This window comes from Schistocerca cancellata, chromosome 1, assembly GCF_023864275.1.
Source record: "Schistocerca cancellata isolate TAMUIC-IGC-003103 chromosome 1, iqSchCanc2.1, whole genome shotgun sequence".
In the NCBI taxonomy this organism is placed as follows: domain Eukaryota; kingdom Metazoa; phylum Arthropoda; class Insecta; order Orthoptera; family Acrididae; genus Schistocerca; species Schistocerca cancellata.
The window spans coordinates 8,199,306-8,211,993 of NC_064626.1; the positions used below are offsets into that span (position 1 = coordinate 8,199,306).

Below are 12,688 nucleotides of genomic sequence, written 5' to 3' on the forward strand. Positions count from 1 at the left end.
CAATCTCGAATAGGGTGTGGTCTAAAGTTTTGTCTCTTCAGTGTATCTGCTGTACATGAAAAGGCATCCATGCCTACGGTATGGACAATAGTCACCCCCCCCCCCTCCCCCCCGTATCATCAGTCAGTCTTTCAGTGTTCCGTGACACTGGTCTGGACAAGGCACAATGTTTGAGATGTCCATTTGTCCTCCTGAAATTGAGCATGAAATCCTTCACCTAATATTACTAATGTTACTGGGCGTAGACCTGTGGCACACATGTCTATGCATTTTTTTAGCTGTAGTGCCTTGCATTAAAGCCAGTAATACTTCAGAGAGTAGAGTTTGGCATTTTCTACTGATGTGTGTTTTCAGGAGGATTGTAGTGGAACTGAAAGAGAGAGAGAGAGAGAGAGAGAGAGAGAGAGAGAGAGAGAGGGCACCTGCCACAGTGGAAGTAACCAATATGACTTCCATTTTGCTTAATCAGTAGTTAAAATCTCTCCCAGACAATGCCAAGAGAGCTATCTTTCATTCTTTGTATTCTACATATTCCTTAGAACCTACCTTAACTTTCTTTAGACTCAGATCCACAGTCACAATGCTTCAGCTGGCAGCCGAGCAGTAATCAGAGGATGCTGCACCAAGTATGAATGAAGCTGAATAGACTTACTACCCAATCCATAGTAGCTGCACGACTCCTGCTGGACTTCCATATAATTAAATGCATCAAGCGATTTCTGCAAGCATGAATGCCAGGTGTAGACCTCCAGCTTCTGGATGGGAATTACTCTTGTATCATGGCAGTCAGCTCCAGCCACAACAACAAAGTGTCATTCCACCTACAATACGACCTCATGAAGCGTTGAGTAACCACCTGAGGCCATCACTATTTCCAGCTACACCTCCTGGTCAGCCCAGCTCGAAACCATGGCTTGCCATGCTTCCACTCACTACATACTGCCCCTAGCAAAGCGATACGATCTACAATGTGGCTCCACTGAGCTTAGACTACAGACAGTGAAATTATGGAGCATGGTGAGATTTATTTGTTAACTGATTGACTTATTTATTTGACCAACTTGATACAGTGTGCCACAAGTTCCTCTCTTATGCCAGCCTCTTCTTCTCACTTATGTTTTCAATTACTGTCAGCATTTTCTGTATGTTCCTCTCCTTCCCAATTCTGCAGAGAATCTCATTATCCTAATCTTGTCAGTCCATCTAATTTTCAACGTCATTCTTTAGCATCACATCTCAGAATCTGAAATTTTCTTCCTTTCCAGTTTTCCTGCAGTCTGTGGCTCACTGTCATACAATACTGCGCTCCAAATGTAAATTCTTATAAATTTCTTCCCCAAATGAAGACTAATGTTTTGATACTTTTTGACTTCTTTTGTCCAGGAAGGTCCTCTTTGCCTGTACCAGTGTACTTTTTATATTTCCCTTACTTCGTCCACCATGTATTATTCCTTCACTTCGCCTACCTTGTTGTCACCAATTTCAGTGTTAAGTTTATCACTAGTCTAACTTCTGCTACTTCTCACTCCTTTCATCTCTCTTCGGCTTAGGTCTCAATCCTATTTCTGTACTCATTAGACTGTTCATTCCATTCAATAGCTGCTGCAATTCTTTCATCACTTTCACCAAGAACAGCAAATCCTTGATCTCTCTTCACTATGATTTTAATGCTGCTCTTGAACCTTTCCTTTAATTTTTCTTTGATGTGTAGATTTAATGTTTCGGGAGGAAGACTGCATCCCCATATTACACCATTTTTAATCCCAGTCCTTCATTCTTGGTCTTCCATTCTTATTGTTCCCTCTTAGTTCCTCTGCGTATTGTAGGTACCCATCTTTCTTTATAGCCTACTCCTATTTTTCTTAGAATTTCAAACATCTTTTATCATTTTACATTGTCAAACTCTTTTTCTAGCTCAAACAGTTCTGTGAAGGCGTCATGATTTTTCTAAGTCTTGCTTCCATTAGCAGTCACAGTATCAGAACTGCCTCTCTAGTGCCCTTACTTTTCCTAAACCCGAACTGATTGTCATCTAAGATGGCGTCAATTTTCTTTTCCTTTCTTCTCCATGTCACCTACTTGGACACATGAGACACTAAGTTTTTTGTGTGGTAATTCTCACACTTCTCTGCTCTAGCTATCCTCAGGATTGTACAGATGATATTCTTCTGGAAGGCTGATGTTATGTCTCTAGTCTCACAGATTCTACACATCAGATTGAATAATGATTTGGTTGCCAGTGATTTTATGAGTTCTGAAAGGATGCCAACTATGCATTCCTTCTTACTTGATCGCAAGTAGTCCAAATGTCAGTTAAACTCTGGTTCTAATAATGGATGCCCTGTGTCTTTCATATAGGCTCGAATTTCTTCTTCTACATCCCATCAGACTATGACAAAATCACAGCTGATAAATTCTGACATGCACACTACACCAAGCAGTCAAAATCAGATTTGACAGTCCACTCTGAGGGAAGACCCACAGGCTATAACTAAGACTTTGGCAAGTGCACCAGAAGCAGCCACACCAGTGAGACAAACTTTTTCGCAACCCAGTGCACTGCTTTGCCTGTCATTGAGTAGAATGTCCCCCAAAGCAGGATCTGTCAGTTGTAAGAAAATCATGTTGTGACCAGACAAACTACAATCGCTGGTCACAACTGTGGATTCTTTGACTGCTCTGGGGAATGGGACTTTTTTAACTACAACAGATGAAATATTAGTTCAGTCTATTACATGAATGGATAAAAAGATTTACTTAACTTGGGACAGTTCTTTGCCACAGGAGAGCGTAGAATATTACAACTGCCATTGACTATGAAAGCATCACTTGATGCTTACAGTCACAGACTGTTCTCTTGAAGCACAGTGTTCATCATTAACACAGCTGCACATTCCACTGAGACTTCGACTAACACTGCCCTACTAGACGATGTCGACTGCCAAAGCCGAGGTCACAAACTGGGCCGATCTCTTGTACGCTCGACACTATATTTACCTCAGTGTGAAGGTGCCGGTATGCTGAGAGAAGGTATGGTCTTCAGGAGCATCTCCTGTATGTTGTTGCAGATTGCGACAAGCCCTTGCTAATGTCTGTGGTATCAATTCATGTTGCTGACTTTGGTGTGGCATCGCTCTCTCTGGATGATACCACAAACGGTAATTGTAGTCTGCCACTAACCCTATCCCCGATTCTCTAAAGAATCCAAGTTCCATGTATAAAATAACTTCAAAATTCTGATCATTTTACAAATGAGTTAATGTGTTAAATATTTTATGCTAAGCATGTAAAACCTTTATGGTTAAAGACACAAAACCCCAAATATGTCAGTCTTACTAGTTTCCATTTATTCACCCATAGGCTAATGACAAGTTCAAAACCAAAACTAGTAATAAATTACTCGTCATTCCTGATGCTGAAGTTTTTAACTGTAATACTTGACTTGAATGAATGAATGAATGAAGTCTCATACTCTTGGACAGAGCGTAGGGGAGCGATAAGGAAGACCCGCACCGCCATACTAGGCGAGGTCCTAGTGGAGGTGGTTTGCCATAGCCTTCCTCCGACCGTAATGGTGATGAATGATGATGATGAAGACGACACAACAACACCCCGTCATCTTGAGGCAGGAAAAATCCCTGACCCCGCCGGGAATAGAACCCGGGACCCCGTGCTCGGGAAGCGAGAACGCTACCGCGAGCTGCGGACATACTTGACTTATTTTTGTTTAAACCCTTAATGTAAGATTAAGCTCTTAAAGTGGAGATTATGGCAGTGTTTCAAATTTTGAAATTCAGTTATTTGTGTGAAATAGTGAAAAAGAAAGTTTTGTTGCTCCTGGAAGCCTTAAATAGATAACCTGCAGCTGGAACCAGATGACTGTGGTTAGGTTAGCCATTTAGTAATGTATATGTGTCATCTCTGCTTATTTCTGCCTGAGGGCTGTAGTAATTGTACAGAGTTGTGCCTCAGTTTCATGTTGTGGTTGTTCTCCTTGCCTTGAACTCAGTAAGTATTCTTGTCCAGGGACCTAGTAGAGGTCTGGTCACTGTTGGCGAATGTTTTTCTCATACTAGCTTGATATGTAACTGTTTTGAATGGTCATGTAGCATTCTATTAGAAAAGCTTACCTATTATTATTATTATTATTTATTATTATTATTATTATCATTATTATTATTATTAATTGTGTTTGAAAGAAAAGGGCTGTTTTTATTTCAGAGCTAATTAAAGTTGAAGGTCCAGAAGAGTACAAGAAAGAATCTTGGCAAATGAATGCAGATGAGAAACTTTCTGCTGTTCCGAAGTTACGAGAGAGAGGAAATCAGTTATACAAGGAGAAGAATTTTGATGAAGCAGCAGGCCTTTATGCTGAGGCCCTTGGCCTGCTGGAGCAGTTAATGCTAAAGTAAATATATCTTTCATAAGTATGGCTTGCTATTTTCTACACTATTATCATTGTTTACTTCTTTTATATGTATTCTATTCCTCATGCATAATTTATAAGAAAAGTGAGATACTTATGATTTATCCTGTCACTTATTGATTTGTGTATACTGAGGTGACAAAAGTCATAGGATAAAAATATGCTTTACTGTATTCAGATAGCAGTAGTATCACATATGAAGGTATAAAAAGGGCAGTGCATTGGCAGAGCTGTCATTTGTACTCAGGTGAACAGGTTTCCGATGTGATTATGACTGCACAACAGGAATTAACAGACTTTGAACGCAGAATGGTAGGTAGAGCTAGACTCGTGGGGCATTCCGTTTCAGAAATCATTAGGGAATTCAGTATTCTGAGATCCACAGTGTCAAGAATGTGTGAAGAACACCAGTACCTCTCACCACAGACAACACAGTGGCAGAAGGCCTTCACTTAATGGCCGAGAGCACCGGCATTTGCTTAGAGTTGTCAGTGCTAAGAGACGAGCAACAATGCTTGGAAGAACCACTTAAATCAATGTGGGACATCAATCAACTAACATATCCATTAGGACAGTGCGGTGAAATCTGGTTTTAATGGGCTATGGCAGCAAATGACTGATGCAAGTGCCTTTGCTAACAGCAAGACATTGCCTGCATCACTTCTCGTGGGTTTGTGACCATATTGGTCGGGTGTCTGTCTGAAAGGACTCATGATTACACAAACTCAAAAAAAAAAAAAAAGGGGGGGACTTGAACTGTTGAATGATGTGGTTGGTATCTGCGATGGAATTTGTTTTGTTATAGCCATCGTGCTTCTCAGTGGTTTCCATCAGCTTCGCCATATGCAAACACCATTGTAGCCTGTTCCCAACATGAATACTGAACCATTCTGCTGCTTACAATACGCTACATCAATCGTGCAGCCCGCAACACGTAAGGAACACACGGCAGGTGATCAGAAGAACTTGCATTCATCAGCACCATCTGCCATGGCAACGATGTATTGCTAGACATGTATTGATAGGACCACTTTTCCTCCATTTCCAGTCAGGAATCCATCCCAACAGTTTCTAAGTTCTATTAATGTTCACCCCATATAGCACGATGTAAACTACACCACAAAAAGTGGTATACATCTTGTATAATTCTGCTCTGTTTTTCTTTGGCTTCCTACCTATAAATAGTCTCGGAACCAAAATTTATGAAACAAGTGCTAAATAAAGGAGGAGATAGCCTCAACTGTGTTGAACACCACAGCAAATACTAACGAAAACCATCTCGGCTGTATTATTAAACATTTATTGTCATGAGACTGATTTCATTATTTATAACATCATTAGGTTTCTTGCAGTTAAACAAACATCTCTTGCCTGGCACAAAGTTCCAAGTGACTGGAAAAAAGCACAGGTGACTCCTGTATGTAAGAAGGATAAAGGAATGGCCCACAAAAAAAAAAGAGACTAATATCTGTAACATCAGTTTGCTGAAGTATTCTTGAATGTATTGTGATTTTTAATATATTTCCTTAAGACAGGGTAACTTCTCTCCACAAATAAGCACAAATTTAGGGAGCATCGATCTTGTGAACCACAGCGTGTCCTTTTCTCACGTGGGCTCTGTGAAACGTGGATGAAGAGCAGCTGGCAGATTTCCAGAAATCATTTGACACAGTGCCCCACTGCCGAGTGGTAATGGAAGTACAGGCATATAGAACCAGACTATGAGTGGCTCAAAGACTTCTTAAGTAACAGAACCCAGTACATTCTCCTTAACGGGATGCGTTTATCAGAGACAAGGATTTCATCAGGAGTGCCCCTGGCAAGTACGATAAGACTGCTCTCATTCTCTATATACATAAACAATCTGATGGATAGGGTGAGTAGGAATTTGTGGGTGTTTGTTGATGACTCTGTGATGTTTGAGGAGGGTCATCATTGAGTGACTCCAGGAGAATATAAAATGACTTCGACCTAATTTCTAGGTAGTGTGATGAATGGCAGCTTCCTGTAAATATAGAAAAATGTAAGTCCATGCAGTTCAGTACAAAAAAGAAAACCTCAGTATTCTAATACAACATTATTAGTGTGCTGCTTGACACAGTCATGCCAATTAAATATCTAGACATTATGTTAAATATTGGTATGAAGTGAAAGAAGGATGATAGTGGGGGAGGCGAAAGCTCAACTTTGGTTTGTTGGGAGGATTTTAGGAAAGTGTGGTTCACTGGAAAAGGAAACTGCATTTAAAAAACCAGCGCGACCCATTGTATCGAGTACTGTTCGAGTGTTTGGATTCCCTAACAGGTCGAACTGAAGGAAGACATCGAACCAATTCGGAGGTGTGCTGCGAGGTTTGTTACCGGTAGTGTAATGGAGATGCTTCGTGAAATCAAATGTGAATCGCCAGAGGAAAGAAATACTTCGTGAAAATTTAGAGAACCAGAATTTAAAGGTGATTGGAGAATGATTCTGTGCTGGAATAAGCTGACGCCAGCACTCTGATCGGCAAAGAGGCTGTGAGAAGATCGATAGTAGGCACCGGAGTGAGCGAACCTGTCGGGAGAGAGGCCAGTGACAGACTCCCGAGAAAAGCATCAATGCCCTCTAGACCCCCAGTATTCAGATCGCCGCCGCAGATCAGAGGGCCCAGTCAGTCATCCAGTGAGTCGACGAGTCAAGTCGTCAGTCACAGCCCAGTGAGTCACAGTCGCAATTAGCTCAGCCTTTACCTCAGAGTCAGTCAGTACCTAGTGACTGGAGTAGTTGGGGTACATAAAGGGGCTTGTACTTCACCAGCAGTGAGGGTAACATGGACTATTTCGGAGAACTTGTACTACAACACTTGGACTATCTTAAGTAGCTTCCTGTTTATATTAATAAAGAATCCTGTTAATACATGCGTACAGTTGTGTTACAGAAAGTGGATACTGGCCATCAAACAACATCCTCTCCTTGCTTCCCATGGTACAGGCCTACAGTGACAAGGAGATGACACAAAAACTAGTAATGAGTATAATTCAGTACAGATTTAGCTTGCTTATCTTGTGTTTTAGCATGCAGGTGTACTCTTTTCTCATTGCTAATTTGTAGTAGTGTTCTTGCATGTATTCCAGGAGGGGAGCCACAGAACTAATCAAATTTCTCTTTTCAGAGGCTTTGCTTGTTTTCTTGTATCTATTAATGTAAACCTCCGCAACCCCACCCCCTGCCCCTGGCCCTTGGCCACATATGGCCAATGTGATGGATCTAACACAAGCTTTTCAGTTTCAGAACCAACAAATTGCTACCCTAATAACAACGGTTCAACCACTACTGGCTGTACAAGCTGTGTCAGCCACCCATCAGACAAACTTCCAAGCACAACAAGTGCCACTGACCAGCACACCAATGTTCTGGCAATTTAACGACATGAAAGAGGAATGGCTCGAATACCTGACACAGTTCCAAGCACATTGTGAAGTTCATTGAGTTAAAGGTACTGTGCAGCTCCAACACTCTTTCCATGGGGGATTCCCAGTGTTCACGTTAAAACAAAAACTATTCCCTATCACATCTCCCAATGGACTCAGCTGTGACAAATAATCGCTGCCTTAACTCAGTATTATGACCAGCAAGTCCAAGTAGCTGCAACCAGATATCAGTTCTGTCACTTGTGGAAAACGCCAGAACAGTCTGTGGTACACAGAATTAACGAGCATGACTAGGAAGTGTAGTTGTGGCAACTTTTACAGTGATTTAATTATTAGAGATGCAATAACATTGAATGCCCCAGATTGTAGATTATTGGACATCTTAAAGTACTCTGATCCATCACTTCCTCAAGTATTGCAAATATTGGAGCAATATGGTTTGGGTCCCCCCCCCCATGAAACATGGACCTCGCCGTTGGTGGAGAGGCTTGTGTGCCTCAGTGATACAGATGGCTGTACCGTAGGTGCAACCACAACGGAGGGGTATCTGTTGAGAGGCCAGACAAACGTGTGGTTCCTGAAGAGGGGCAGCAGCCTTTTCAGTAATTGCAGGGGCAACAGTCTGGATGATTGACTGAACTGGCCTTGTAACACTAACCAAAACGACCTTGCCATGCTGGTACTGCGAACAGCTGAAAGCAAGGGGAAACTACAGCCATAATTTTTCCCGAGGGCATGCAGCTTTACTGTATGGTTAAATGGCGTCCTCCTGGGTAAAATATTCCAGAGGTAAAATAGTCCCCCATTCGGATCTCCGGACGAGGACTACTCAAGAGGACGTCATTGTCAGGAGAAAGAAAACTGGCATTCTACGGATCGAAGCGTGGAATGTCAGATCCCTTAATTGAGCAGGTAGGTTAGAAAATTTAAAAAGGGAAATGGGTTGGTTAAAGTTAGATATAGTGGGAATTATTGAAGTTCCATGGCAGGAGGAACAAGACTTTTGGTCAGGTGAATAAACTGGTAGAAGCCAACCTCGGGGAAGATCAGTTTGGATTCTGTAGAAATATTCAAACACGTGAGGCAATACTGACCTTACGACTTATCTTAGAAGAAAGATTAAGGAAAGGCAAACCCACGTTTCTAGCGTTTGTAGACTTAGAGAAAGCTTTTGACAATGTTGACTGGAATACTCTCTTCAAATTCTAAAGGTGGCAGGGATAAAATACAGGGAGCGAAAAGCTATTTGCAATTTGTACAGAAACCAGATGGCAGTTATAAGAGTCAAGGGGCATGAAAGGGAAGCAGTGGTTGGGAAGGGAGTGAGACATGTTTGTAGCCTGTCCCTGATGTTTTTCAATCTGTATATTGAGCAAGCAGTAAAGGAAACAGAAGAAAAATGCGGACTAGGTATTAAAATCCATGGAGAAGAAATAAAAACTTTGAGGTTTGCTGATGACATTGTAATTCTGTCAGAGACAGCAAAGGACTTGGAAGAGCAGTTGAACGGAATGGAGGATATAAGATGAACATCAACAAAAGCAAAACGAGGATAATGAAATGTAGTCGAATTAAGTCGAGTGATGCTGAGGGAATTAGATTAGGAAATGAGACGCTTAAAGTAGTAAAGGAGTTTTGCTATTTGGGGAGCAAAATAACTCATGACGGTCTAAGTAGAGAGGACATAAAATGCAGACTGGCAATGGCAAGGAAGTCATTTCTGAAGAAGAGAATTTTGTTAACATCGAGTATTGATTTAAGTGTCAGGAAGTAGTTTCTGAAAGTATTTGTATGGAGTGTAGCCATGTATGGAAGTGAAACATGGATGATAAATAGTTTGGACAAGAAGAGAATAGAAGCTTTCGAAATGTGGTGCTACAGAAGAATGCTGAAGATTAGATGGGTAGATCACGTAACTAATGAGGAGGTATTGAATAGAATTGGGGAGAAGAGGAGTTTGTGGCACAACTAGACAAGAAGAAGGGACCGGTTGGTAGGACATGTTCTGAGGCATCAAGGGATCGCAAATTTAGCATTGGAGGGCAGCGTGGAGGATAAAAATCATAGAAGGAGACCAAGAGATGAATACACTAAGCAGATTCAGAAGGATGTTGGTTGCAGTAAGTACTGGGAGATGACGAAGCTCACACAGGATAGAGTAGCATGGAGAGCTGCATCAAACCAGTCTCAGGACTGAAGACCACAACAACAACAATAACAACAACATGGTTCGGGTGCTATAGCAGATGATAAGTTTGACCAGGCCCCCATTTGTTGGGTTGAGTTACCACTTTGTCGTGACCGCATCAAACAGCCACAACAATGAGTGTGTACACAGCTGCGTGGGCAGGGGTGTAGACAGGTAAACAGGCCTGTGAACTTAGTGAAGTCTTTCCCTAGATGTTTTGCTTGCCATAAAAGACAGCATTGCCCATCACATAATGAATCATGTTATACTTGTGGGGAAAAAAAAGGCCATGTCCAAGCAGTTTGTTTGCAGTGGCACAAAAATGCCAATGTTGCTCTCCTCCAGAGAAAACAGGCTCGTGCACATGCAATGAACATTGTGTTTTCCAAACCTACAACAGGTTTTTACACAAGTAAAATTAAGTTTGTGCCTCCTTCTCACCCTAAGGCTGTGCAACGACGAATTGCTGGCCATCGTGTGAACTTTCAGTTAAGACACAGGCACCTCAGAAACTTTGCTTAATTGCACCACGTACAAACAGTTAGGCTCACCATGCATTTCTACATTTAGCAATCACCTCACTGCTTACAATGGACTGGAAATTCCAGTGCTTGGACAGTGTAGTTTGCCTGCCACTTACAAATCTCACACTAGGATGGTGAATTTTACTGTGTTGAAATCAAGAGACACTGAGATCATATTCGGTTTATATGCCTTTGATTTGTTTGGCTCTAGCATCCAAGACAATGTACTTTCCATATTGGCTTGTGATCCAAAAGACAGTGTTTCTAGCTTTATTAAAGAATTTCCTGATCTATTTTCAGAGGGAATGGGAAAAGCTAATAACTTTTGTAGCACATGTTACGTTGAAAGACAATGCACAACCTAAGTTTTTCCGCACCTGTCCTGTTCCAATTGCTTTAAGAGACAAAGTAGCCAATAAATTGAAAGAATTGCGAGATTCCCATTCAAGCTAGTCAATGGGCAAGTCCCCTCGTTTTGTTGCCTAAGCCTTCTGGTCGCATTCGCATTTGCATTTGTGTTGACTTCAAGTGTACAGTCAACCCACAGACAGTAGTTGACACTTATTCATTGCCTCACCCTGAGGAGCTCATGGACAGGTTTGGTGCAGGATGTTACTTTTCTAAGATAGATTTGCATGATGCCCATTTGCAAATTCCATTGGATGAAGAATCACGGGAAGTGTTTGTTGTAAATACACACTTAGGACTGTTAAAATATTTGTGTTTGCCCTTCAGCAGTGCTTCCTGTGGTGTCACCGCCAGACACCACACTTGCTAGGTGGTAGCTTTAAATCGGCCGCGGTCCATTAGTACATGTCGGACCCGCGTGTCGCCACTGTCAGTAATTGCAGACCTAGCGCCACCACATGGCAGGTCTAGAGAGACGTACTAGCACTCGCCCCAGTTGTACGACAACTTTGCTAGCGACTACACTGACGAAGCCTTTCTCTCATTTGCCGAGAGACAGTTAGAATAGCCTTCAGCTAAGTCCATGACTACGACCTAGCAAGGCGCCATTAACCATATCTGGAGAGAGTCTCACTTGTATTATCAAGAGCGATGTACCACAAGGATGAATTAAAGTTAAGTAAACAGAAGCTCCGTACTTTTCTTTATAGGATTAACTACGTATCCTGTTCCAGAATTCACGCCAGTCGGCGTGAGTTGACGCGTGCCCTTTCGGTATCTCCGCCTTGTGTCTAGACTGTCTTGTCTAGACACAACACTTCCGCATCCACCAGATTTCAATGTTACTTAGAACAGCTGACTGCAGAAGCGCCATTTTGTTCAAAACACCTTGACAATATTGTCATCTCAAGTTGTACACCTGAGGAACACATTGCCAATTTGCGTGCTCTTTTTCGAGTGTTCTCAGAAGCAGAACTCAAGTGTCATCTCAAAAAGTGGGTTTTTCTTCAAACTGAATTACAATACGTGTGATAAACAGTCAGGGTGTGCACCCCCTTCAATCCCATTTGCTTGCAATCCATGACGTGCCTGTTCCTCGCAATGTGTCTGAAGTGCAGGTGGTACTAGGCAAGATGACCTACTACATTCAGTTCATACAGAATGCCACTCAAACCTCCATTGCATTTCCTGCCTCGCAATTTGTGTGGGCTAAAGACCGTCAGAATGCAATTCAGAAACTCAAAAATGCTTTGTTTAGTGACAGGTGTTTAGTACATTTTCACCCTACCAAACCAGTAGTTTTGCAATTCAATGCTTCTTCCTACGGAATCGGCGCTTTACATTCGCGCAGAATCAGTGCACAAGACAGACCTATATCTCTTGCCTCAACGTTGTTAATTCAAACTCAGTGGAATTATTGTCAAATTGGAAAAGAGGCTCTCGCTACTGTGTATGGTGTGACAAAATTCCATCACAGCAAGATCTACTTAGTGCCAGATCACAAGCCTTTGCAGTCCTTGTTTCGTCCATCGAAGCCGGTTCTTACATGCACTGCTCAAAAATTACAAAGCTGGGCTTTTTTGCTTTTGCAGTATCAGTATGAAGTTGTGTACAGACCTACTGCAAAGCAGATGCCCTATCTGCCTTCCGATTGGCCCAGACTCTGATTTTGATGCAGCAGATGCATCTTGATGCCAAATAAATGTGCAGGGTTCTGAATCGCTGGGGAAGC

The 12,688-nt window shown here is 42.0% G+C and overlaps 1 protein-coding gene across 3 annotated transcripts in view; it reads left to right on the forward strand.

Annotated features, from left to right (window-relative positions):
- Nucleotides 1-12,688, forward strand: part of LOC126163919 (AH receptor-interacting protein) — a 176,670-nt gene that overhangs the window by 117,649 nt on the left and 46,333 nt on the right. For all 3 annotated transcript variants that reach the window (XM_049920197.1, XM_049920198.1, XM_049920195.1), the window contains exon 4: nt 4,222-4,408. In XM_049920197.1, the coding sequence (XP_049776154.1) occupies nt 4,222-4,408 (187 nt within the window). The remainder of the gene's footprint in view (nt 1-4,221; nt 4,409-12,688) is intronic.